The following is a 25815-nucleotide window of genomic DNA, read 5'->3' as shown; positions in this document are numbered from 1 at the left end:
AATGAGTTTAAGAAAGCCTGACTGATGGATCCCTGCCCTAAAAGATGAATAATCTTAGTTGGGAATGCAAAAGCAAAATGCACGTTACAGTTCACAGGGTGAAAGGAATGATGAGTATGTACACGTAAGGGAAGCATTAAACTCTAACAGCTCCAGAGTCACAAACCCCAGACCTGACAGGTACGAGCCGTGTGACTTTGGATGAACTATATGGCCTCTTAGCTTTGAAGTTCTCATCTATACAATGGATTTCTTCAGAACCACCTTTCAGAGCAGTGAGGATGACATGAGATACTGTATACACAAATGACTTAACATAGGACCCCCAATAGTTCACACATAATAAACAATAATTTTATTTAGTTAGAGGAGGAAAGATTTTAGCCAGTTAACATCTAATACGTCAAGGGAATAATGTATTCACCCTCTTCTTTAAAATACCTTTGTAATTACTAATTTTATTTCATTTATTTAAACTCCAATAATATATTTATCTCTAACACATCACCAAAACTTTGATTATACACGCATCCTGCTTGATTATACACATACTTTTTTATTTTCCTTCATCTAGGCTTTTTTTTCTTACATCTGGTCATCCATAGTAAGAACCTTAGAAGAGGATATTTTGTTCTTAGAATTTTTAATGAGGTCTGGAAGAGATGAGCAACTTTGTGGTAGAATACATTTAAAAGATTAGCAACTATGGGAATATTCCCTACAGTACAATTTGATGAAGGAAGTTTGGAGTTAATGCTTACGGGAGGTGAGAATTGTATTGAGTGGTCTTAATTAACAACTTTATTTGGCCAAGGAGTTTTATGTTAGCGCTGAGGAAGGTGAGAATTGAATTCTGAAATTTGTGAATAAACTGACTGTGTGAAGGAAGAGCAGAAGGATTTGCTGAGATTGGCTTACGAGGAAGCCAATAGCTCATTCACCAGCCTCTCAAGAAAGAAAAGCAACTGGAGAATCTAAGTGTGAGTTAATCTAGAAGAAAATAACACTTTTTCTTAAAGAAAAGAAAAAAGCAGGGAAGTCTCACAAAGGAAAGTGCTAAGTTTTAAAAATTACAGCTATGAACTTTTCAATGATTCTATAGAATTATAAAAATTATAGCAGTACTATGGAAATGGCCCCAAATTACACTGACACAGAAGGAGTCAAGAGGATTTAATTCATGCTTAAAAAAAAAAGATGGCTGCTGATGATAGGTTGCATTTCTCAATGAATCTACAACTCCCTTTGAGGCTGAACTTATAATATAGGAATATAATTTGAATATTTTACCTTAAAATTTTTTCGTGAAACTCCTTTTTACCTTTCATTTTAGTTGTTACTTACCTTGAGGTCTCTTTGAGCCACTCTGCCCACTATCATGTGGGTCACAGTTAGTACTCTCTTGGCTCAGTGACAGTAGATTTCAGACCACTGTTCAACCACACTTTTTTAATAGATCGTCCTTTGAAATTTATACTATAAATTTATCATCCCCATCTAACAAACTCCAAGGCATCTCTCTATCAGGTCACTGATTTTTTTTCCTCTCCAGTTCCATTATCATCTTGAGTAGTTTCAACATCCATGTTTATAAGCTAGACATTACCACAACCTTATTGTTCCTCAGACTTCTCTACATCAACAATCATCTACACTATACTTCAGAAACTTACATATTTATTAAACAAACCCTTTACAACAACTTCCTAATTTTCAATCCCATCTTACTTTTACACAAAACCTGTTCTCCACCCATGAAAATCTAGCTTAATTCTATCACACCTAGTTTATTACACAGCTGTCCCCTGGCTTCTTCTGACCCCCTCATCCAACTTTGAACCTATAGCTACATATTTCAAATATACTCTCACTAGCACTCTCAAATCATTTACCTAATCCACTTCATACCACACACCAAACATGTTAATCCCTAAGGAGGGTGCTCCTGCTCTTAAATTTATGAGTATTGAGAAAGAAAATCATTTAATTCTACAGATTCTTCACTAGGAATTGGGTATTCCAGTTCCAGAAAGGATCTTCAATGCTATACGGTCATCCAACTAGTTAAGCCTTCCCAGTCCCATTGCTCCTCAATGAAATAAATAAATAAAAGCTCTGAATCCCGAACCTGCTTCTTACCTTCCCTCTCTCTAAACAGGTTGCACATTGGAATTATCTAGATCATATTTTTTAACACGTCAAGACCTTGGCCCCACCCCAAAACAATTAAATCAGGATGCTTGGGTACGGGAGCCGCACGCCTGCTCTACACTTTTTGTTTGCCTCTAAACCTTCACCTGTTCTTTCTTGCTCCTCTGACAACCCTATCCTCACCTTTATCCATGAATTATCTTAACTTTTACTAATAACTTCAATCTTTTTCTCTTACATCTAAAACTATTCTAAAATTTTAAAGTTTATTTTAAAATAGGCTGTAATAAATAAAGGTTATTTTGATCTAGATGTCATTAAAAAATTAAGGCTTCAAACTAACAAATCATTTACTAACATGATGCATTAAGTAAAATAATGCCTAAAGGATGCACCATTTAATAGTATGTTATAGTTTATGTTAACAAAACACATATAATTTTATGCAACTGTGAAATAAATACTTCAATAATAAAGTCTTTCTACATTATAATTACAAAAAAAATGATGATCAATTATATTTCTTCTTAATGGTGGTGAATATAAGAAAACAATATATTCGATTTTTAGGAGCAAACAAATGACTTCCCTGAAGTACATATGGCATTACAGGATGCCAGAAGACATTTTGCATTTTTAGGAGAAACTGAACTGTTACACCAAAATGCCAATTAAGGTGGTATCTTTATCTGAATAGGGTTTTACAGCATCCCTTAAGGCACATACACCCTATCCATATGTGCCAGCCCAGTTCTGACAACAGTGTTAACGCTCACTTGGGTACTGGTCCTCAGATTTGATAGGAAGGGAACTCAGAAATACCTGAAGTGCTGTTTTTCAAAATACTTTTCCTTATCATCTTCTCTACCCATGCCCCAACATACACTCATTATTAGGTTATGATAAGATCCTTCCTGAAAACTTCAGAACACTGAAATTCCCTTTCTGAAAACTAGTCTGAGTGAAGCTGGGTTCTTTTTCCTTGACCCTTGTTATTAATAACTTCAGTTTCCACCTGAATTCAAAATGATTTAGCAATCTAAATAAAGTCTATAGATAAAGATACAATGTGGAGAGTCTGGATGTGAAGCCACCACCCAAAAAGCGTTTGTTCTTGAAAAGAAAAAGTGTTGAGCCAAAAAGAGCTAAGCAACCTGAATTGTCCTTAACCACTGAGGAAATGAGATAGGTAATTTAAAATCTCCAGACCCAGATGGTTTCAGTGAAAAATTCTATCAAACATTTAAAGAAGAACTAACACAATCTTCCAAAATTGCGCAATTTTACACAATCTTTACCAAAAAATAAACGAGGAGGGAACATTTACCAACTCATTTTATGAGGTCAGTATTATCCTGATACCAAAACTAGGAAAAGATAGCATAAATAATGAAAACCACAGATCAATATCTATCATGAACTTAGATGCAAAATTCTTCAACAAAATACAGCCATGCATCACTTAACGACGGGGCTATGTTCTGAGAAATATGTCGCTAGGCGATTTCATCATTGTGTGAACATCACAGACTACACTTACACAAACCTAGATGGTACAGCCTACTACACACCTCGGCTACATGGTACTAATCTTATGGGACCACCGTCATATATGTGGTCCGTTGTTGACTGAAATGTCATTATGTGGTGCATGACTTACTAGCAAATAGAATCCAGAAATACATAAAAAGAAAAATATACCAAAGTCAGTTGGAATTTGTTCCAAAAGCAAAGCTGGTTCAACATTCTGAAATCAATCAATGTAAGCCACCATATCAACAGCATAAAGAAGAAAAATCATATCAATTCACGCCAAAAAAAGGTGACAAAGTCCAACACCCATTCATGATAAAAACTCTCATCAAACTGGTAAAGAAGAACTTCCCCAACTTGACAAAGAACATCTACAAAAATCTTACAATTAATATCACTTAATGAAGGAAGACTGAATGCTTTTTCCCAAAGATCAGACCAAAACGTAAAACTATAAAATTTAAAAAAAACATGTAAGAGAAAAACTGCAGGATGCAGGACTGAGCAAAGAGTTCAATTTGACAACAAAAGTAAGAGCTGTAAAAGGAGAAACTGACAAATTGGACTCATTAAATTGAAATCTGAAAAAGATTCTGTTATGAGCATGAAAAGATAAACCATAGAGCAGGAGAAAATATTTAAATAATACATATCTGACAAAGAACTAATATCTACAATATATAAAGGACTCTCAAAACTCAGTTAAAAGAAATCCAATTAGAAATGGGCAAAAGACATGAACAGATATTTCACCAAAGAGGAGATATACAGATAACAAATAGGCTCATGAAAAGATGTTCAACACCATTAGCCATTAGCAAAATGCAAAATAAAACCACAATGAGATGTCACTACATACCTAGCAGAATAGCTAAAATAAAATAGTGACACCACCAAATGCAGGTGAGGATACGGAAAAACTACATCACCCATACACTGCTGGTGGGAATGCAAAATGACATAGCCACTCCTGGAAAACATTTCAGCAGTTTCTTATAAAGCTAAACACACAACTACCAATCAACCGAGCCATCCCACTCTTTGGCATTTACATCAGAGAAATGAAAACAAGTTCATACAAAAATCTGTACAAGAATGTTCATTGTAGTTATATTTGTAATAGCCAAAAACTAGAAATAACTCAGATGTCCTTTAATAGATGGTTAGGCTGTGACACATCCACACTATGGAATATTATTCAATAATAAACTGTTAAAAAATGCAACTACTTGAACGGATTTTGAGGGAATTATGGTTTCAAGTAAAAAACCCAAAAGATCATACACTGTATGATTAGATTTACATCACCTTCTTGAAATGATGAAATTATAGAAATGGAGAACAAATTTAGGAGGTGGGAAGTGGAACGAGGGGGTATGGCTACAAAGGGCAACAGGAGGAATTCTTACGGGGATGGAACTGTTCTGTACCTTAACTGCACCAATTCCAATATCCTGCTTGTGAGAGTGTACTATAGTTTTGCAAGATGTTACCACTGGGGACACTGGGTAAAAAGCATATAGGATCTCTCTGTATTATTTCTTACAATTGCAAGTGAACCTACAATTATCTCAAAATAAAAAGTTTAATTAAAAAAAAGCATTGTCACATATGTATTATATTTGTACTTGTCCAAAATTTTTGGTATGTTCCTATTGAAAAATACTTCATTCATTTCAAATTGTTTACTTCCATACCACAGAAGAAACTTCTAATCACTGGAGACATTGAAAAGTAAACAGACTTCCTCAGGTAAAAGCGTGTCCTCTCTATTAAACCGTCAAAATAGAATATGCTTAAGGGGGTTACTCCATGGCCATAAGATATAATTAGGTGAACTACAAGGCAATATTTGAACCAAATTCTATCACATATTTACCTTTATACAGGACATAAAGAAACAAATCTGTTTTATGATTACATGTGGCTTGGTCAATAAGTATTTTACACAATAAAAGAACATTAGCCTATCAAACTCATTTTCTAGACTACAATGATTTTGAGCTTTTAAATGCACAAAGTTATAGGTGACTACAGCAATGAACAACTGTTTAATTCTATTATACACATTCATCTGAAATGTAATAAAATAAGTATATAAGCATGGGATAATAGCTTTTAAAATCTTTTAAATACAGAAATTACCTGCACACAGAACACTGCCGCTGAGGCTGAAGAGCGGTGAACATAACAATCATAGAGTAGTTTCGAGGTGGTGCCTTGATAAATTTTCGGAATTTATCACCATTCATTCGGAAGATCGAGCGCCTGGAACTCCACTCCATCAGCTGTTCTACTTTTTCGGCTAAAAGATTCTGCAATTAAACATAGGAATTTAAATTTACACAGGGTTAAAGCCATTCAGTTCGTATTTTATATAAACAGAATTACGTGAGATGGTATTTTACCCAAAATCAATTTCTGCTGAGAGTTCTTGTTTTGATGAATATATTGTTAATTGACATATATGCATAAAATATTTCATTTTATTTTTCCTAATGGTTGCAAAGGTTTATAAAACAGCTATCAAAAGTAAAACAGACTTCCACTTCCAAAAAGATGTAATAGACATGTTTTTACCTAATCTTCCCACTAAATACAGCTAAAAACTCTGGTTATTACATAAAAAACAAGCACGAGAAGGTTCTGAAACTGGAGAGGAGGAGGACTGGCTAGAAAGCTCAGAAATGAAGAATGACATGGCAGTGAGTTTCCTACGTTTCTTTCTGCCTTTGCTAACCAAGTCTGGTGCTAGAGAAGTCAGCAATCCAAGAACTCCAATGGCTACAGACAAAAAAAGCCCCAAGAAAACCCTAGTCTCTAACCAAAGGACAAAGAAAGGGTCAACTTACTAAGACAAATAACTGCTCTACTCTAGCCAAACACCACAGAACAAAACCCTGTAGTCCCACCACCATCCTCGCTGAATGAGTAGCCTCAACTAGACTGCAAATTTCCCTCCAAGTTTTAACATGCAACAACATGGAGGAATCTCATATACAAGGCTGAGTAAAAGAAACATATACAAAAGAGTGCTGTATGATTCCATCTGTATTAAGGTCAAACCCAGGAAAAATTAATCTACAATGCTAAAAGTCAGGAAGAGTGGCTAATCTGCAGCAGGCAGAGGGACAGACGGGAGGCAGAGCGACTGGGGAACAATACAAATGGAGCTGGGGTGCTAGTAATACTCTGTTCTGAGGTGAGGGGTGAAGGTGGGAGGAAGTAACACTCTAACTCCTGTAGAGAATGCTCTTAGTCTTTAGATCAACTTACCTGGAAAAGTCTAAGAAGTAAAAACTTCATGGGGTTGTATTCCTACAGGAAAAACCCCTGTACTTGGAAAACCAAGCCAGCATCAGCATTCAGGGGAGAAAGGCCTGAACTGTGCCATTTAAGCAAGCTCCACACTAGAACTTAGGGAGAAATCTAATCTCTTTCCCCTCCCTCTCAAGTGAAAAAGTGAGTGCGGCTGCTCATGAATCACTCACAGAGACTGGGTGCGTATGCAAGAAGGGGAGAATGCAGAACGGTGCAGCCACCATGGAAAACAGTAGGGAGGTTCCCCTAAATTTTAGAAATAGAATTACCATGTCATCCAGCAATCCCACTTCTGAGTATATATCCAAAAGAACTGAAATCAGAATCTCAAAGAGATATCTACACTCCCATGTTCATTGCAGCATTAGTCACAATAGCCAAGATCTGGAAACAACCCAAATATCCACTGGCAGATGAAGGGATAAAGAAAATGTGGTATGGGTGTGCAGATAGACAGACAGATAGATATACACACACAATGGAATATTGTTCAGTCTTAAAAAAGAAAGAAATCCTGCCATTTGCAACAATACGTATAAACACAGAAGACATGCTAGATGAAATGGGCCAGTAACAGAAGGACAAATACTGTAAGATTCCACTTATATTAAGTATCTAAAATAGCCAAACTCACAGAAGCAGAAAACAGAATGGTGGTTGCCAGGGGCTAGAGGGAGGGGGAAATGGGGAATTATTACTCAATGGGTATAAAATCTCAGTTATGTGAGATGAGTAAATTCTAGAGATTTGCTATACCACATAGTACCTATCGTTAATAATTCAGTATCGTACACTTTTAAAATAGATTACGAGGAAAGAGCCCATGTTAAGTGTTCATATAGTAAAACATACGCACACAAAAGAACACAAGGGGATTTCTGAAGGTGACAGATGTGTTTAGTACTTTGATTATGGTTGATGATGGTGATGGTATCATAGACACATGCAATATGTGAAACTCATCAAGATATATGTTAAATGTGTTTAACTTTTTGTATATCAATTATAACTAAATAAAACTAAAAAAAAAAGGAGAGAGAAGAGAGAAGGGGAGGCAGGCATCTTACCCCAATTAGGGTAAGACTTGTTGAAGCGCTCTGCACTACCTGAGGAAGAAAAAAGACACACGGAAAGAAATGGGAGAGAGAGGGGAGGGAGGGAGAGCAACCTGGTCAAAGAGCAGAATGCCTGAACGAGCAATTTGACAGAGAACATTCAGATAAGCACACAGTGGCAGGCTAACTCCAAGAAAAAGAAAAATTATAGCTGATTATTGGGGTAATTGTTAGTTAAAAAAAAAAACATAATTTTGCCTTAACAAAAAGTTATCAGCTGAAATTGATCCCAACCTCAAAAAAAACTCATTATTTACATTTGATTATATGCAACTGTACGGCTTTAATTTTGACTGTAAATACAGTATGAATATATTTCCATATGAAACAAAATCATCTTATTAAACTGAAAGGTTAACAATTTAGAAGGTATTGCTCTGCCTCATCAATACACACAAAACAGCTGAAAACAAAGTAGAAGGACTTTCACTATTTTTAGTTTTAATTTTGAGAAATAAAGTGAGGGTATTTTCCATGTTAAGCATAATTTACTAGTGTTTGCCTTACTATTATATATTTCATATGATTTATTATAAAACCTTCACTTTTTATCATAACACTCAGTAGTGAGTCAACTTAGTACCTATAAATTCTTCTGGGCCTTGAACAAAGGTTAAAATAATAAGACACATAACATATAAATATTTTATTTATAGGGACTGTGACCCCTCTATGCAAAGACAGAACCTCCAGACTGGAAATCAACCAGGGTAATACAGAAAGGAGGGCATCATCATTTGTTATTCATCATGGTGCCAGAAAATGGATTATTTTTTCAAGTTTTAAAGAATGGAGATTTGCCATGTGGTAAATTGAGTCTTCCCTAAATAAAAATAATTCACAAGATATAATAAAATATATACTTTGAAAACACTGATTGTCCTACTTATTGTCACTCTCTCCTCCTCCTTGTTCATCCTATAAGCAAAAAGAGGATAATTTAGAAGTGACAAAATCTTATCCTGATGCTGTTTTAATTGTGATTAGTATGGAAAGAGTTATACGGCATATATTTTCATCTGTCCTGTAGAACAAACTAAATTATATTCACGAGTAGATCAAAGATAAAGGACATGAGATAACTAGTAAGAGAAAGAGAACTAGAATGCAGAATGTGGAAAGCTGTTCAACTTTGCCAGAAAATAGCAGTGCAAATTAAAACAATGAAACACCATTTTCAGCTATTAAGTTAGGAGAGAGAGAGAGACTATGAGTGAGACTGAATACAAATCTGGTAAGGGTGGGGTGAAACTCATTCTGATACACTGATACACTGCAGGTAGCATTAGTGTTTTACACTGATTCAATGCTTTTAATAATGTAAATATAACTTTGGAAAACAGTATTTGATTAGCTACTCTTAAAGCTAAAGGAAAAAGAACTGTACACAAATGCCGTACTGCTGTTAATTATTTTATTTCTCACACGAGCAGCACTTGTGTTACTTTATAAGTACACTAGAGTTGAACAAATAAGTAAATATATTATAGATAATGAGATCCAGATTTATCACTGTCAGGAGAGAACTGACAAGTAAGGAAAGGGGAAAGGCTAGAATAAACCCTGTGGTATTGGACAGGCGTTAAAGGCATCCATCTTAACTTGTAGCCTTTAAAATAGAGATATGTATATCTACATATTACAGATAAATACAGAAATAAATATGGACCTGTACGTATACATGGATTAGTATATGTATTTCCTAGCTTTGTCCACTGAGGGGGCTGAGGACCAATGACATGCCAATAACAATGAGCACACCTAACACTTAGATCTTACCTGCTAAATACCATTCTCCATTAAAGGAACCAGGATTCCCAGGGGAAACAGTTGATTAAAATGCTGAGACACAGAAAAACAACATGCAACTAGAATATCTTGTACTAGCAGAAAGTAAAGAAGTTCTCAAAAAAGGACATGTCAAAGGGCAGGAACCACTCCAAAAAAGCTCCCAAAAACCAAAGCTGGAAAAATTCAAGCAACAATAGAAATGACAATAATATTGAATTCTGAATAAAAAAATGTCCACGAGTCCATACTTACATAAATAGATACCTGAATGTATAAACAAATAAGGGGAAAGGGACAGTTTTTTCTCACAGAAGAATTCCAAGCAATAAATGGAGAAGCAGGAAGGGAAAGAGAAAATCACCATTAGAACATCACAGTAAGTAAGACCCACCAAGGAGTCCTAAACTGAGTAGGTGAAATTTTTGAGGAGAAACAGAATATTTGCACAGTCTCAAGGTATCTTTCCAAAGGTGTTTATTAATTTGCAAGAGAAAAATAGTACCATGATAGCAGAGAAACCCAGCAGACAGACCTTATCTAAGTAACTGGTGTCAACAATACCAGTAACATGTACTCCTTGAGGTGATCTACTAAGAAGAGCACATCACTTCTGTGGCATTCTTGGCAAAAATGCATAACCTCAATCTAACCATGAGAAAACATTACACAAACCCAAATTAAGTTATTTCTACAAAGTAACCGACCAGTACTCTTCAGTGGAGTCAAGTTCATGAAAGACAAGGAAAGACTGAGGAGCTGTCACAGCCTGGAGAAGCCTATGGAAACATGACAACTAAATCAAACCTGAAACCCTGGAACAGATCCTGGCACGGGGAAGTGACATCAGTGGAACAACTAATGACATTTGAATAAAGTCTAGAGGTTAGTTAATAATGTTGAACCAATGTTAACTTCTTATTCTTGATAACTGTACATATTGTTAATCTTAGGAGAAAGTGAGAGAAAGGCATATGGGAACTCTATACAATTTCTACAAATTTTCTAGAAGTTTAAAATTATTTAAAAATGAAAAGCAAAAGAAAAATATAAGCACATGATATAAAAATACATTATTTCCTTAAATTTTTGAACATGCAGAGGTTTTACCTATTGGTCAGCCTACTGGAATGAACACTTCTGTGCTACAAGGTCGGAGAGATTACAGCTTAGTGCTAATTTATCCTGGCACACTTTCAAGGTGAGTAATTATCTTTAATTTTCTGAAAGTATTGTGATCAGGATCTTGAAAGCGAGAAAAAAAAGAAAACAATCAGGCAAAAATCTTAGAGCAACTGATTTTGACAGACTTGGGAAATCCTCAGGATGACACTTGAAGCACGCCCTGAAGAAACTGAAGCACGGTTCCAAAAGTGAACGTATTTATACATGAGGAGTCACCATTCTCTAATTCAAAAAATATTCACTGCAGATCTACTACGTGCCAGGCACAGAATCAGGACCTGAGAATACAAGAGTAAATATGATACAGTCTCTGCCCTCATCGACTTTGTAGAGGGATGTTTCTTGAATTTTAATGGCGTACTGATCCCTTTTAAAGAAAAGAAATTCTTGCAGCCCCTTCTCTCGGGTGTCTAATTATTTTTATTATAATGTTATGTAGAAATTTAATAGATATAAACTCCTTATGCTTCTATAGCACATAACTAAAATAAAACATTTAAAGCTATTTACAAAGGCAATGTCAAAACTTATTCATAGACTCAAACAATGATTTAACACGATAAATGATGATGTTTTTAAAAAACTAAAAGGGCACTTGTTACTTGAAAATAGCATTGTCGGGGCTGGCCCTGTGGCCAAGCGGTTAAAGTTCTGTGTGCTCCACTTCAGTGGCCAGGATTCATGAATTCAGATACCAGGTGCAGACCTACTCCACTCATCAGCCATGCTGTGGAGGCATCCACATACAAAAAATAGAGGAGGACTGGCACAGATGTTAACTCAGCAACATCGTCCTCAAGCAAAAAAAGAGGAAGGTTGGCAATTGCCGTTAGCTCAGAGTGAATCTTCCTCACCAAAAAATAAAAAAGAAAGAAAAAAGCACTGTCAGCAAAGGTACAGGTTCTTTATACTAACTGTGTAATGATTTATTCTTTTTGCCGCTTGTAAGAGAACTGTGCTACAAAGGAAAATGGAAGCCAAAGAATAAAAGCCTTAAAAAATTAATGGCTAAGCCAAGATATGGAAATAACCTAAATGTCCTTTATCAGATGAATGGGTAAAGAAAAACTATAGAGAGAGAGATACACAAACACACACACACACATACACACACACAATAGAATATTATTCAGCATTAAAAAAGGAGGAAACCTTGCCATTTGTAATAACGTTGATGAACCTGGAGGATATTATGCTAAGTGAAGTCAGCCAGACACAGAAAGACAAATACTGCATGATCTCACTCGTGTGGGGGCTCTTAAAAAAAAGAAAGGAAAAAAAAAAGTCAATTCATAGTAACAGAGAGTAGAATGGTGGTTACCAAGAGGCTGTGGGATGGGGGAAAGGGGAGATATTGATCACAGGGTACACACTTTGAGGTACAAAATGAATAAGTTCTAGAAACATAGTGTACAGCATGATGACCACAGTGAATAATAATAACAATCATCTATTATATACTTGAAATTTGCTAAGAGAGTAGATTCTCACCACAGACAACAAAAGGGTAACTATGGGAGGTGATAGAAATGTTAGTTCGTTTGACTGTGGTAATCATTTCACAACATATACATATACCAAAACATCACACTGTACACCTTAAATATATATATATAATATTTGTCAAAAATAAAATATTCAATAAAAAACGTTAATGGCTAAGGCCTTTTGTTTTAGAAAGATCCCTCAAGTTGCAAGGTTGAGAACAGACTGGAGGAGGGAAAAGTGTAGGCAGTAGAAGTCAGCTTAAAATGATGAGAGCACGAAACAGAGTGGAGGCAGTACAGAGGCAGAAGACGTGAAGAGATATGAGAGATAAGTAGGCATCCTAATCAAGAGGACTTGGTGATCATAAACAGAAGTGAGATAAAGGAGTCAAGGATGACACTCAAGTTTCCACTTTGAGCATGTGGGTGAATAATTGTCTCACTAAGACAGGGAAACTCAAGTGGAAGAGCAAGTCTGTAAGAAACTGAGTTCAGTTTTGGACATAGTGATTTTATGTGCCTGCCACCTATTTAAGGGCAGGGACTATGGTCTGTTTGTTCACTCTTGTATTCTAGATGCCTCAAATGGCACCTAGCATATAGCATGCATCAATAAACATTTGCAGAAAAATTTAACAAATTACAGCATGCTAATAAGAGACACCTCTTTGGAAAGTACATTGACTTTAAAGCTCCAACTTCCTGGAAAGATACAAAAAGTTGAGAGAACACTAAACAAAAAGAAGAAAGAAGATGAAGACATCACAAAGTCTAAACAACAGCCTTATTTAAAAACCTTCAGGGGCCAGCCCCATGGCCTAGTGGTTAAGTTCACACACTCTGCTTCAGTGGCCCAGGTTCATGGGTTCAGCGGACCTACACCACTGGTCAGCCATGCTGTGGGGGTGACCCACATACAAAGTAAAGGAAGGTTGGCATAGATGTTAGCTCAGGGAAAATCTTCCTCAACAACAACAAAAAACCTTCAGTGGCTGCCTGTTGACAGAATAAAATCTAGACAGCACACTGGATCAAGATCACTATCTGGCCCTAATCTATTTTACTAGTTTCATCTCCTGCTGTTACCTTATCCTCTACCTATACCACCTCATATATTGCATATCCGGATTGGGGGCACCTAAAAATCAGTATTTTTCTTAATAAATTTCTTGCATAGGCCTAACATGAAGTCGAAGTTGAGAAGCCACTACTTTATTCGATCTCAGAAACATGGTACTTTTTTACATTGCCAGGGGTAGCACAGTACCTCACTCATCCCTCTTCCACTGCCGTTTCATACTGAATTTATCCTTGTCCAAAAGGAGCCAACTCAAGTCTAACTACAGGCAAGGATTCTTCCATAAAGCCCCCTAGGGACTGTCAACCCCTCCTTTGTAGAAACTTTCAGACCACCTACTACACTGCATCATGATCTCTCCGTACAGCTGCCTCCCCTACTACACTCCCAGTTGCTCAAGGGCAAGAATCATGTCCTATCACCTTTGCAACCTTAGAGTTTTGAAAAGTCCAAAGGACATAATAGATACTGAAGCAATGTGTAGCTGAAGTAGGAGTTCTACTGTCCTTAAATTAGAAGTTGTTAACTAAAAATTCAGGGAATATTTCTAAATTCCCTCTACAACAACAATATAGAGATGGGGAGAACCAAAGATATTTCCAATTGAGCTTTGGTAGTTTTAACATATTTGAGTTTACTTTAAAATTACTAAAATAGATTGCTATTTTACAAACACACACGTCATATGCAAATTTCTAGGAGTTTAAATTGTATATACTAATATATACCACTATTTATAAACTTATAAAACAGAAATTAGTCACTATTAAAAGGCAAGAAAGAACAAGACTTCTACTTATTTTTCTTGAGTATTCATTTCTGAACCTAGTCCTAGACTACACTAGGTTATCTCCTTTTATTCCCATAAGGAGTAAAGTGATCAGTTTTAGGTTATCTACTTTTATTCCCATAAGCAGCAAAGTTTTTATATCTCTTGCCCCAAGCACCTTTTCCCTGTTTTAAAGCCAGCAAGTCAATAGTCAGAGGTACCTGAAATTACTCTAAGATATATACCTTTGACTCATCATTTCTGAATTCTCTCATCTGTGCACACTAGAAAAATAGAAGGAAACATCGGAAAGTATACAAAAGTAACCACGTTAACTACATAAATGACCTTTATAAACAACAAAAGAATCTGCACAGCTTTAGAAGCCATTGCATATAACTCTTCACTGTTAATAGCAACGCAGTATGCTACAGCTGAAAAAAACTTTTACTACAAGAACGTGGAAAAACAAAAATGCTATTCATAACTTGCAAAGTTAAAAGATTACTTTCTTAGCAAGTTCATTTGTGAGCCACACAAACTAATCAGTAATATCCGTGATGGTTAAATTATTAAAATCAAGAAAAACAAAATAGAATCCAACAGAAAACAAGCCAAGAACAGAGCTTTAAATGTAATTTAAAAGTATTCTGGGGCCTGCCCAGTGGCTCAGCAGTTAAGTGTGCATGTTCCGCTTCCGCAGCCCAGGGTTCGCCGGTTCAGATCCTGGGTGTGGACATGGCACCGCTTGGCAAGCCATGCTGTGGTAGGTGTCCCACATATAAAGTAGAGCAAGATGGGCACAGATGTCAGCTCAGTGCTGGTCCTCCTCGGCACAAAAAAAGAGGAGGATTGGCGGAAGTTAGCTCAGGGCTAATCTTCCTCAAAGCAAAAGAAAAAAACAAAACAAAACAAAAAAACCCAAAACACAAAAAGTCTTCCACTACCTTTTCATCAGCCTAAATAGGATTTGGTCTACCAAATTACTTCCAAATGACAGGGGCAAGTCAAGTTTTTTGAGCAGAATGAAAGATTTGCTTTGGCTATTTTGTATAAAGGTATACCATTAAAATCATCACAAACTCCTGCTAACTGAAATCTGCATTACTGGCAGAGACCCAAAGATTCTGGGTAACAAAATCTCCAAAAAAAACTTCTTACATGGGGCTTTATGTAGAAAACTTTGAGTAATATTAGAGACAATATTTTAACCTCACACCCACCCCCAGGATAAAATGAGATGTCCCTGCGATTGTTCCATTTACCCCTATAATATGAACATCATATTGAAATGTATTGTTTATTAAGAGTACAACAAAAAATGTAAAGTAACAAAGCAAGTAAAAATTAACGAATTCAGTACAAAATAGACCCTCCTGGGGGGTGGGGGGGGATCTACTTGAGGATAAAATCCAACCAATGGATAAGGAACTCAGGAAAAGAGAAGCTATGGATAAAATCCAGCCAAGAAGTGAATCAAAATAAAGAACTCAGGAAATAAAAAAGCTATGGTAAAAGACTAAATGTTGAATACAGTGTTTAATTTATTAAATTCAATACATTTAAATGTAAAACTAAGAATAAATAACTCCAGAAATTGTTGTTATAAATAGTCCGGCCATGCTGGTTTGCCTAGGAAGCCCCAAAGAGTACTTCCTGACCTGCACGTCCATTAACAGCATCCCCTTTCTCTCTCAAAAACATCCCAGCCTGGATAAGTGATGTCACTCAAGATTTAACACCACTTACATTAGGTTCCATAATTAGACAAAGGAATTTATTAAATATTTAGAGATGAGGAAGAGAATTTGGGAAGAAATGTAAGAGTACAAAATTTCCACATCTTCCACAGCACAGAGTCAATTAACATAGGCTTTAATTAAAACATGATGTTACTTAAAACAATAGTTAAAACTACCAACGTTGAAGGAAGGATACTTATGTCTACAACTTACTTTAAAATGTATTAAAAAAGGGGAACTGACGGATGATAGATAAGATGAACAAAGGTAAAATAAGCGCAATAAAATGTTCATTATAATCCCCAGGTGGTGGGTATTTGAGTATTTCAACTTTACCGTATGTTTGAAAATATTAATAAAATGCTGGATGAAAATGAAATTTACCTAACAGTAATGGCAGTTGTTTTTGGGTGGTGAAAGTTTTTAGAGAATTTTTTTTGCTCTGATCTTTGAACATTCCTACTTTGCTTGTTGTTACAACGAATCATTTTACAAACGTGTCATTTTATAACTATAATGCTAGTTTTAAAAGCAGCCACCTATTATCAGCTCCTCATTAGTTTCTACCATTAAATTATTAAAATAAAGCCCAAAACTATGTCTGATTCATCATGGTGTCCCCAGTGACCAGCTCAATGCCTGCCTCATGAATAAATACTTGTATACATAATTAAGTAATGGAATAATTTATTGGAAATGCAGAAATAGAATTAAAACAGCTCTCACAGCTGACATAGTCCTTGATCCAGCACCCATCCCCATCTACTTGTGGCAGGAGAATTAAAAACATCTGCTGTTATGACCAGAGACAGTAGCCCAAGGTGAAAGCTGAGCATTAAAACTTGGAAGTAATGTGTACATAAGGACCCATGTTTAGTGCTAATATTCATTTGGCAAAAATATTATAAAAAGTTTTCTTCATTTAACATATAAATATAGTATACTATCTTACAAATACCACTATAGGGGCCAGCCCCGTGGCCGAGGGGTTAAGTTCGCGCGCTCCGCTGCAGGCGGCCCACTGTTTTGTAGGTTCGAATCCTGGGCACGGACATGGCACTGCTCATGGAACCACGCTGAGGCGGCATCCCACATGCCACAACTAAGAAGGACCCACAACTAAGAACATACAACTATGTACCGGGGGTCTCTGGGGAGAAAAAGGAAAAAAATAAAATCTTTAAAAGAAAAAATACCACTACAAAATGGTAAGGCACACAATATGGATACGTAGTGGTACAACTTTTCAAGGTGACACTAATAATACATATAAAAATTTAATGTGTACCCTTTAATACAGCAATACTATTTCTAGGAATTTATCCTAAAGAAATAAGCAGACAAGGCACACATGTTCATGTAAAAGGATATTCATTCCAGAACTGTTTATAATTGCAAATATTCAGAAATAATATGTGTGCCTATAAAAAGGAGATTGGTAAGATCATAATATGGTATGAAATAGAACACTATTATAGTCATTAACAAGATGACACAAACTAACTTAAAGAATATTCACAATTTACCTTTAAGTAATCCAAGAAGATTACTTATCAGAATACTGTAAAATACTATTTCATACTTTAAAAATCTATGTGTGTGCCTATTCACTCAAGTTATTTTACATACATGCTCAATATTTGAAAGAATATATAGAAAACTGATAATGGTGTATTTCTAGAGGAGAAAATTACAGGGGTATGTTTATTTCTACTTTATAAATGTCTATGTTGTTTGAAATTTTTACCTTTATTACCTTGTAAACAATAGAACAACAGTTATTGCCACCTGGAAAGAGACAAAGGGATATCCAAAAGAGAGTAGCTAAGAAACAAGAAATTCTGATTCCTCTAGGGAGAAACGTTGGCACAGTCCGGTGTTGCATCAGTTACTGTGGGCCTCTCTGCTGTTCGCAGACCAATCTTCCTGTGTATTGATCGACTCCACTCTCTTGGAGGCTACGCTCCCTTCACTTCAATCTAATCCTTACTTTGGTCAGGTTGGGATTGGAGAAAATGAGGACATTTCATTATATTCTACTTGCACAGTTACGACTGCATTCACCCTTACTGACGAACACCTTAGTTCATTTCAGTAAAAATGAGCTAGAGTATGTATCAAAGTTCTTCTTCAATAACTAGGGTTTTATGTATCTCTTTACTAAGAAGCTGAAGAAAGCAATCCCAGATATTTCAAATCTAATTTAGTGAACCATTAGAGAGAAGAGATACAAGAAACCAAGATAAGCCCAACAAATAAAACCATTTTCCTGGGTCTAGTAAAATAAAGTTTTGAGCTTGTCTGGTGATAAACATGCCAGAAATGGACAAATTTAGGGGTATTAAGTTACTGCAGAGTAACACAGCCCTAACCACATAAACAGAGTTTCCATTCTGCTACCATAAACATCAAGCACAACCATGACTCAAAGGCTTACTTTTACGATCTAAATAGAAAAGCAAAAGGCAAATATATCCTTGCATGAATTATAAAAATCAATTACATAATTATGTCTTCAAGTAACCCATATGCACCTGGAGCAGACGACGAAGCTAATCCCCTTTGCAACTAACCTATGTCTGTACAACTTCTTTTGTTTTAACTCAGAAAAGTACAGAATAACAAAGCAAACACCTATAGACCTACTATCTACAAATGACAACTATCATTGAGGAAGGTTGGTTTGTTTCTTCGAGATTTTTCTTTAACATAAAGAATTAACGTATAACAGGTATACCTGAACTCTTTTATCCTATCTGATTCACCTCTCTCCCATTCAGGTGAAAGTACTATTTCTATCAAATTTGTCTTTATATCTATACAGATACACACACAAACAGATATATAAAATCACAAACAGTACACAATGTGGTTTTATATGATTTTAATTTGCATAATGTTCTCTTCCAATAGCATATTGAAACTAAGTCAAAATTTTGTTTTGGAAACCTATGCATGTTAACACATATAAGTATAATTCATTTATTTCCATTGCTGTAGAGCATCCACTCATATTAACATATCACCTTACATTTTCCTATTTCTCAACAATGGTCAAACAGGTTTTTCTCATTTACTTATTACTCATTTACTTACTTTTACTCTTATAAACAATGCTCCAACCATGAGCATTGTTCATGGATGAGAGACTCACTAAAAGGGTTCTTAAACTGGGTCTCCATAGCTTCCATGATTAGAATTCAGGGAAACCATGAACTTGGAAAGGGGAAAAAAGTCTTAATTTTCACAAATCTCCAAACAAAATTTAACATTTCAAATATAAATGGAGACAAGAAAATGCAATAGAATTAACAGTATCTGTCACTTTGGAACCAATAGAAATCAGAGATATTTTCCTATTCCATTCTATTTGGTGCTGATAGCCCTAGATATTGTTTACACTCATCATCACTTTGAAATTGCAACAGTTATCAGATCAATCATTATATTGTTGTTATAAAGTGAATTCACAAAGAAATACATATTAGTGTCTCAAAGTTTTTAATATTTTGATAACCGTATTTCAATATGGTTATCTTTCATATTCCTATATATTTTATTCTTTTAAAAATCACTCTGTAAAGAAGTACACAGGCTTCACCAGACTATCAAATTTGCCCTCACCACACAAAAAAGTCAGTAACCAATTGAATATGTTGCCAAATTGCTTCTCTAAACTAATTATAGCAATTTACACTCCCACCAGCAATGTACAAGTTCTCATTTTCCCACATTCTTATCAACACTAGAACTACCAGACATTTTAAATTTTCTCCAGGCTGATGGGTAACAAATGGCATCTCAATCTTCTTGTAATTTTCATATCTCTGGTGAACAATATCATATGCATTTTAATGTGTTTACTAACCACTTTGGTTTCCTCTATGAACTGCCTGTTCAGATCATTTATCTATTTTGCAATTGAGTTGTCTTTCCTTGTTAATTTATAGTAGTTCATTAGCAATTAATTAGTAATGTATTACTAATTAATATTAATCACTTGCATGAGTGGCAATGATCTTCTATCATCAAGGACTTGACATACAATTTTATTTATGGAGTTGTCATACAGACTTGCTTTTTAATGTTGTCAAATTCAATCTGTTCCTTTACAATCTGTACTTCTTTGTGTCTTCTTTAAAGACCTTCTCTACTCTGATGTCATAAAATATTCTTCTAAACTAATATCATTAAAGTTTTATTTACACGTTTTTATTTTGGTTATCTTTATTTATGGTATGAGATAATCTAAATCCATTTTTCTATAGATCACTTCCATTGCCTTTTTTCATTGTATAAAACAAATACAATTAGGGGTTTTCTGGGAAGATGGCAGCATAAGAGGACTCTGAATTCATCTTCTCCCACAGACACAACAAATTTACAGCTAACCATTGGAACAACTATCCCCGAGAGAGAACCATAAACTGGATAAAAAGAACCCTCACAACAAGGGTTGGTGCTGACTGAGGTAGAAGAAGCAGAAATACCTTTCTGGAAAGGAAAAAAGCCACATTCTAGCTGCAGCGCTTCATGGCCAAGCACAATCTTAAGACATATAGGGGATCTGCCCCACCATCCAATGCCTGAAAAAATTGTGTGCTGCCACACATGAGGCCAGCCCCACTCAGCTGCACCTCTGAGAGAGCTGACAACAGCCTTGCAGGAGGAACGCCTACAGCAAATGTGAGTCCCTGAGGCCTAGCAACCAACCATGCTGGGGGTCTATTCACTGAACAGAAAAACTGCAGCAGGAATGTGCTATTTCACCTTGCAGCCAACTGTGCTGGGGCTCCCCCCACCCACTAAAGTGACCACAGCAGCTGCACACAGCTGAGCCTTACAACCAGCCAGCCAGGGGGACAACCTAGCCTTCCTGTGCACCTGCAGTAAGAGCAACCCTGCAACAACAGGGCACACGTAGCCCACACAAGGGACACTCCTAGGAAGTGAGAGGGAGGGAAGCACGCTGCTGGGCCTCACAAGCCATCTCTTACATGAGGTCACTTCTCAAAGATCGGGAAATGTGGCTGATCTAAGTAAAACATACATACAGGCACAGAGAAATAGACAAAATGAGAAGACAAAGGAATATGGTCCAAATAAGGGAACAGGACAAATCCTCAGAAAAAGGATTACATAAAACAGAGATAAATAATCTACCTGATAAAGAGAAAAAACTAATAGTCATGAGGATGCTCAGTGATCTTTGGAGAAGAACAGATGAATACAGTGAGAACTTCAACAAAGCACTGGAAAATTTTAAAAAGTACCAGGCAGAGCTGAAGAATACAGTAATGGAAACGAAAAAATTACAAGAGGGACTCAGTAGCAGAGTAGATGATACAGAAGAAAGGATCAGTGAGTTGAACAAAAGACTAGAGGAAATGACCCAAGCTGAAGAGAAAAAAGAGAAAAGAATTAAAAAGAACGAGGACAGTCTAAGGGCACTCTGGGATACCATCAAGCACACTAACATCCATATTATAGGTGTTGAAGAAGAAGAGAGAGACAAAGGAGCAGAGAATCTATTCAAAGAAACAATGGCTGAAAACTTTCCTAACCTAAGGAAGGAAACAGATATCCAGATACAGGAAGCACAGAGAGCACTAAACAAGATGAACCCAAAGAGGCCCACACCAAGACACATTATAATTAAAACATCAACAATTAAAGAGAGAATCCTAAAAGCTGCAAGAGAAAGGCATTAAGTTACATACAAAGGAAACCACATAAGGCTATCAGTTGATTTCACAGCAGAAACCTTACAGGCTAGAAGAGAGTTGCAGGATACATTTAAAGTGCTGAAAGGAGAAAACCTACAGCCAAGAATACTCTACCCAGCAAGGTTATCATTCAGAATGGAAGGAGAGATAAATAGTTTCCCAGACAAGCAAAAACTAAAGGAGTTCATCACCAAGAAACCAGCCTTACAAGAAATGCTAAACAGACGTATTGAAGTGGAAAAGAAAATAGGAATAAGAAAACGATCAAAAAAATAATAAAGTCACTGGTAAAGTCAAATATAAGTAAAGGTAGCAGATTAACCACCTATGAAGATAATACGAAGGTCAAAAGACAAAAGTACTAAAATTATCTATTTCCAAGATAAGAGGTTAATGGATACACACACAAACAGAAAGAGGTTACATATCATATCAAAAACATAAAATGTGGGAAGAGGGGAGTAAAAGAGTAGAGCTTTTAGCAAGATGTCAAACTTAAGAGAGTATCAACTTAATATAGATTGCTATATACATAGGTTATTATATATGAATCTCATGGTAATCACAAACCAGAAATCTATAATAAATACACAAAAAATTAAGAGAAAGGAACCCAAACATAATAATAATAATAAAGCCATCAAACCACAAGGGAAGAGAGCAAGAGAAGAAGAAAGTAACACAGAAAAACTACTAAAACATCCAGAAAAAAGGTAACAAAATGGCAATAATACATACTTATCAACAGCTACTTTAAATGCCAATGGACTAATGTGTCAATCAAAAGATATAGGGTGGCTGATTGGATTAAAAAACAAGACCCATACATATGCTGCATACAAGAGACACACTTCGGACCTAAAGACACTCACCAACTGAAAAGGAAGGGATGAAAAAAGATACTCCACGAAAATGACAATTAAAAATAAGCTGGGGTAGCAATACTTATATCAGAAAAGACAGATTTTTAAAACCAAAACTGTAACAAGATACAAAAAAGGGTACTACATAATGATAAAGGGAACAATCCAACTAGAGGATATAACATTTGTAAATATCTATTAGGAGCACCTAAATATATAAAGCAATTATTAGCAGACATAAAAGGAGAAATAGACAATAACACAATAATAGTAGGGGACTTTAACACTCCACTTACACCAGTGTAAAGATCATCCAAACAGAAGATCACTAAGGAAACACTGGCCTTAAACGACACATTAGACCACACTGACTTAGTAGATATATACAGAACATTTCATCCAAAAACCACAAAAAACACATTTTTTTTTAAAGCACATGGAACATTCTCCAGGATAGATCACGTATAAGGCCACAAAACAAGTCTCAATAAATTTGAGACTGAAATAATACCAAGCTTCTCTTCTGATCACAACAGTATGAAACTGGAAATCAACTACAGAAAGAAAACTTGAAAAGTCACAAATATGTAGAGATTAAACAAAATGCGACTGACCAATTATTGGGTCAATGAAAAAGTCAAAGGAGAAATCAAAAAATCCCTGGCAGAAAATGAAAATGAAAATATAACATGCCAAAATGTATGGGATACAGCAACAGCAGTTCTAAGAGGCAAGTTTATAGCAATACAGGCCTACCTAGCAAACAAGAAAAATCTCAAATAAACAATCTAACAGTCCACCTAAAGGAACTAGACAAAGAAGAACAAACAAACCCCAAAATGAGTAGGAGCAAGGAAATAATGAAAATTAGAGTGGAAATAAATGAAATAGAAAAACAACAGAAAAAAATCAATGAAACTGAACTGGTTCTTTGAAAAGATGGACAAAATTGACAAACCTGCAGCTAGATTCACCAAGAAAAAAAGCGAGAAGTCTCAAATAAATAAAATCAGAAACAAAAGAGCAGAATTACAACAGACACTGCAGAAATACAAAAGATAATAAGAGAATACTACAAAAAGCTATATGCCAACAAACTGTATGATCTAGAAAAAATGGGTAATGATTCTTAGAATCATACAACCTTCCAAAATTGAATCAAGAATAAATAGAGAATTTGAATAGACCAATCCCAGTAAGGAGATCAAAACAGTAATCAAAAATCTCCCCCAAAATAAAAGTCCAGGACCAGACAGCTTCCCTAGTGAATTCTACCAAACATTCAAAGAAGACTTAATATTTATCCTTCTCAAATTATTCAAAGAAATTGAAGAGGAAAAGACACTCCCTAACTCATTCTATGAGGCCAATATTACCCTGATTCCAAGATCACACAAGGACAACACAAAAAGAGAAAATCACAGGTCAGTATCACTGATGAACATAAATGTAAACATCCTCAACAAAATACTAGCAAATTGAATATAACAATACATTAAAAAGATCTTACACCATGATCAAGTAGGATTTATTCCAAGGATGGTTCAATATCCACAAATCAATCACATTAAAAAGAAGAATAAAAATCACATGCTCATCTCAGGAGATACAGATAAAGCATTTGACAAGATACAGCATCCATTTATGATAAAAACTCTGAATAAAATGGGCATTGAAGGAAACAACCTCAACACTATAAAGGCCATATATGACAAACCCACAGCTGATATCATTCTCAATGAAGAGAAACTGAAAGCTATCCCTCTAAGAATAGGATCCAGACAAAGATGCCCACTTTCACCACTCTTATTTAACATAGTATTGGAAGTCCTAGCCAGAGCAATCAGGTAAGAAAAAGAAACAAAAGGGATCCAAATTGGAAAGGAAGAAATGAAACTGTCACCATTTGCAGATGATATGATTTTATATATAGAAAACCCTAAAGAACCCACTAAAAAAACCTTTGGAAATAATAAATGAATGCAGTGAAGTTGCAGGATACAAAACCAACATACAAAAATCAGTTGCATTTCTAGACACTAGCAACAAAGTAGTAGAAAGAGAATTTAAGAATGCAATCCCATTTACAACTGAAACAAAAAGAATAAAATACCTAGGAAGAAATTTAACCAAAGAGGTGAAACACGTATATACTGAAAACTATAAAACAATGTTGAAAGAAACTGAAGACATAAAGAAATGGAAAGATATTCCATGCTCTTGGATTGGAAGAACTAACATAGTTAAAATGTTCATACTTCCTAGAACACTCTACAGATTCAATGCAAGCCCCATCAGAGTTATAACACTTTTCACAGAAATAGAGCAAAGAATCCTAAAATTTATATGGAACAACAAAAGACCCTGAATACCCAAAGCAATCCTGTCAAAAAAAGAACAAAGCTGGAGGGATCACACTCCCTGATTTCAAAATATACTACACAAAGCTATAGTAATCAAAACAGAACTGGCACCAAAACAGATACACAGAGGTCAGTCTGGTGGCCTAGTGGTTAAGTTTGCATGCTCTGCTACAGCAGCCCAGGGTTCACGGGACCGGATCCTGAGCAAGAACCTATACACCATTCGTCAAGCCATATTATGGTGGCATCCCATTCACAAAATAGAGGAAGACTGCACAGATCTTAGCTCAGGGACTATCTCCCTCAAACAAAAAGAGGAAGACTGGCAACAGATGTTAGCTCAAGGCCACTCTTCCTCACCAAAAGACAAAGAAACAAAACCAAACAAAAAAAACAAAGACACACAGATCAATGGAACAGAATCAAGAGTCCAGAAATAAACCCACACACCTATGGACAGCTAATTTTCAGCAAGGGAGCCAAAAACACACAATAGAGAAAGGAAAGTCCATTCAATAAATGGTGCTGGGAAAACTGAACAGCCACAAGGAAAAGAATGAAAGTAGACCATTATCTTACACCACACACAAAAATTAACTCAAAATGGATTAAAGACTTGAATGTAAGACCTGAAACCATGAAACTTCTAGAAGAAAACACATGCAGTATGCTCTTCAACATTGGTCTTAGCAGC

At 35.7% G+C, this 25815-nt stretch overlaps 1 protein-coding gene across 3 annotated transcripts in view; it reads right to left on the bottom strand.

The window, feature by feature from the left end:
- Positions 1–25815, bottom strand: part of TUSC3 (tumor suppressor candidate 3) — a 213981-nt gene that overhangs the window by 138485 nt on the left and 49681 nt on the right. For all 3 annotated transcript variants that reach the window (XM_046648817.1, XM_046648818.1, XM_046648819.1), the window contains exon 2: positions 5830–5999. In XM_046648817.1, coding sequence (XP_046504773.1) covers positions 5830–5999 — 170 coding nt within the window. The remainder of the gene's footprint in view (positions 1–5829; positions 6000–25815) is intronic.

This window comes from Equus quagga, chromosome 22 (genome assembly GCF_021613505.1).
Source record: "Equus quagga isolate Etosha38 chromosome 22, UCLA_HA_Equagga_1.0, whole genome shotgun sequence".
Classification (NCBI taxonomy): Eukaryota; Metazoa; Chordata; class Mammalia; order Perissodactyla; family Equidae; genus Equus; species Equus quagga.
The sequence above is the reverse complement of the archived record's forward strand: the minus strand, read 5'-3'. Positions and strand labels throughout refer to the sequence as shown.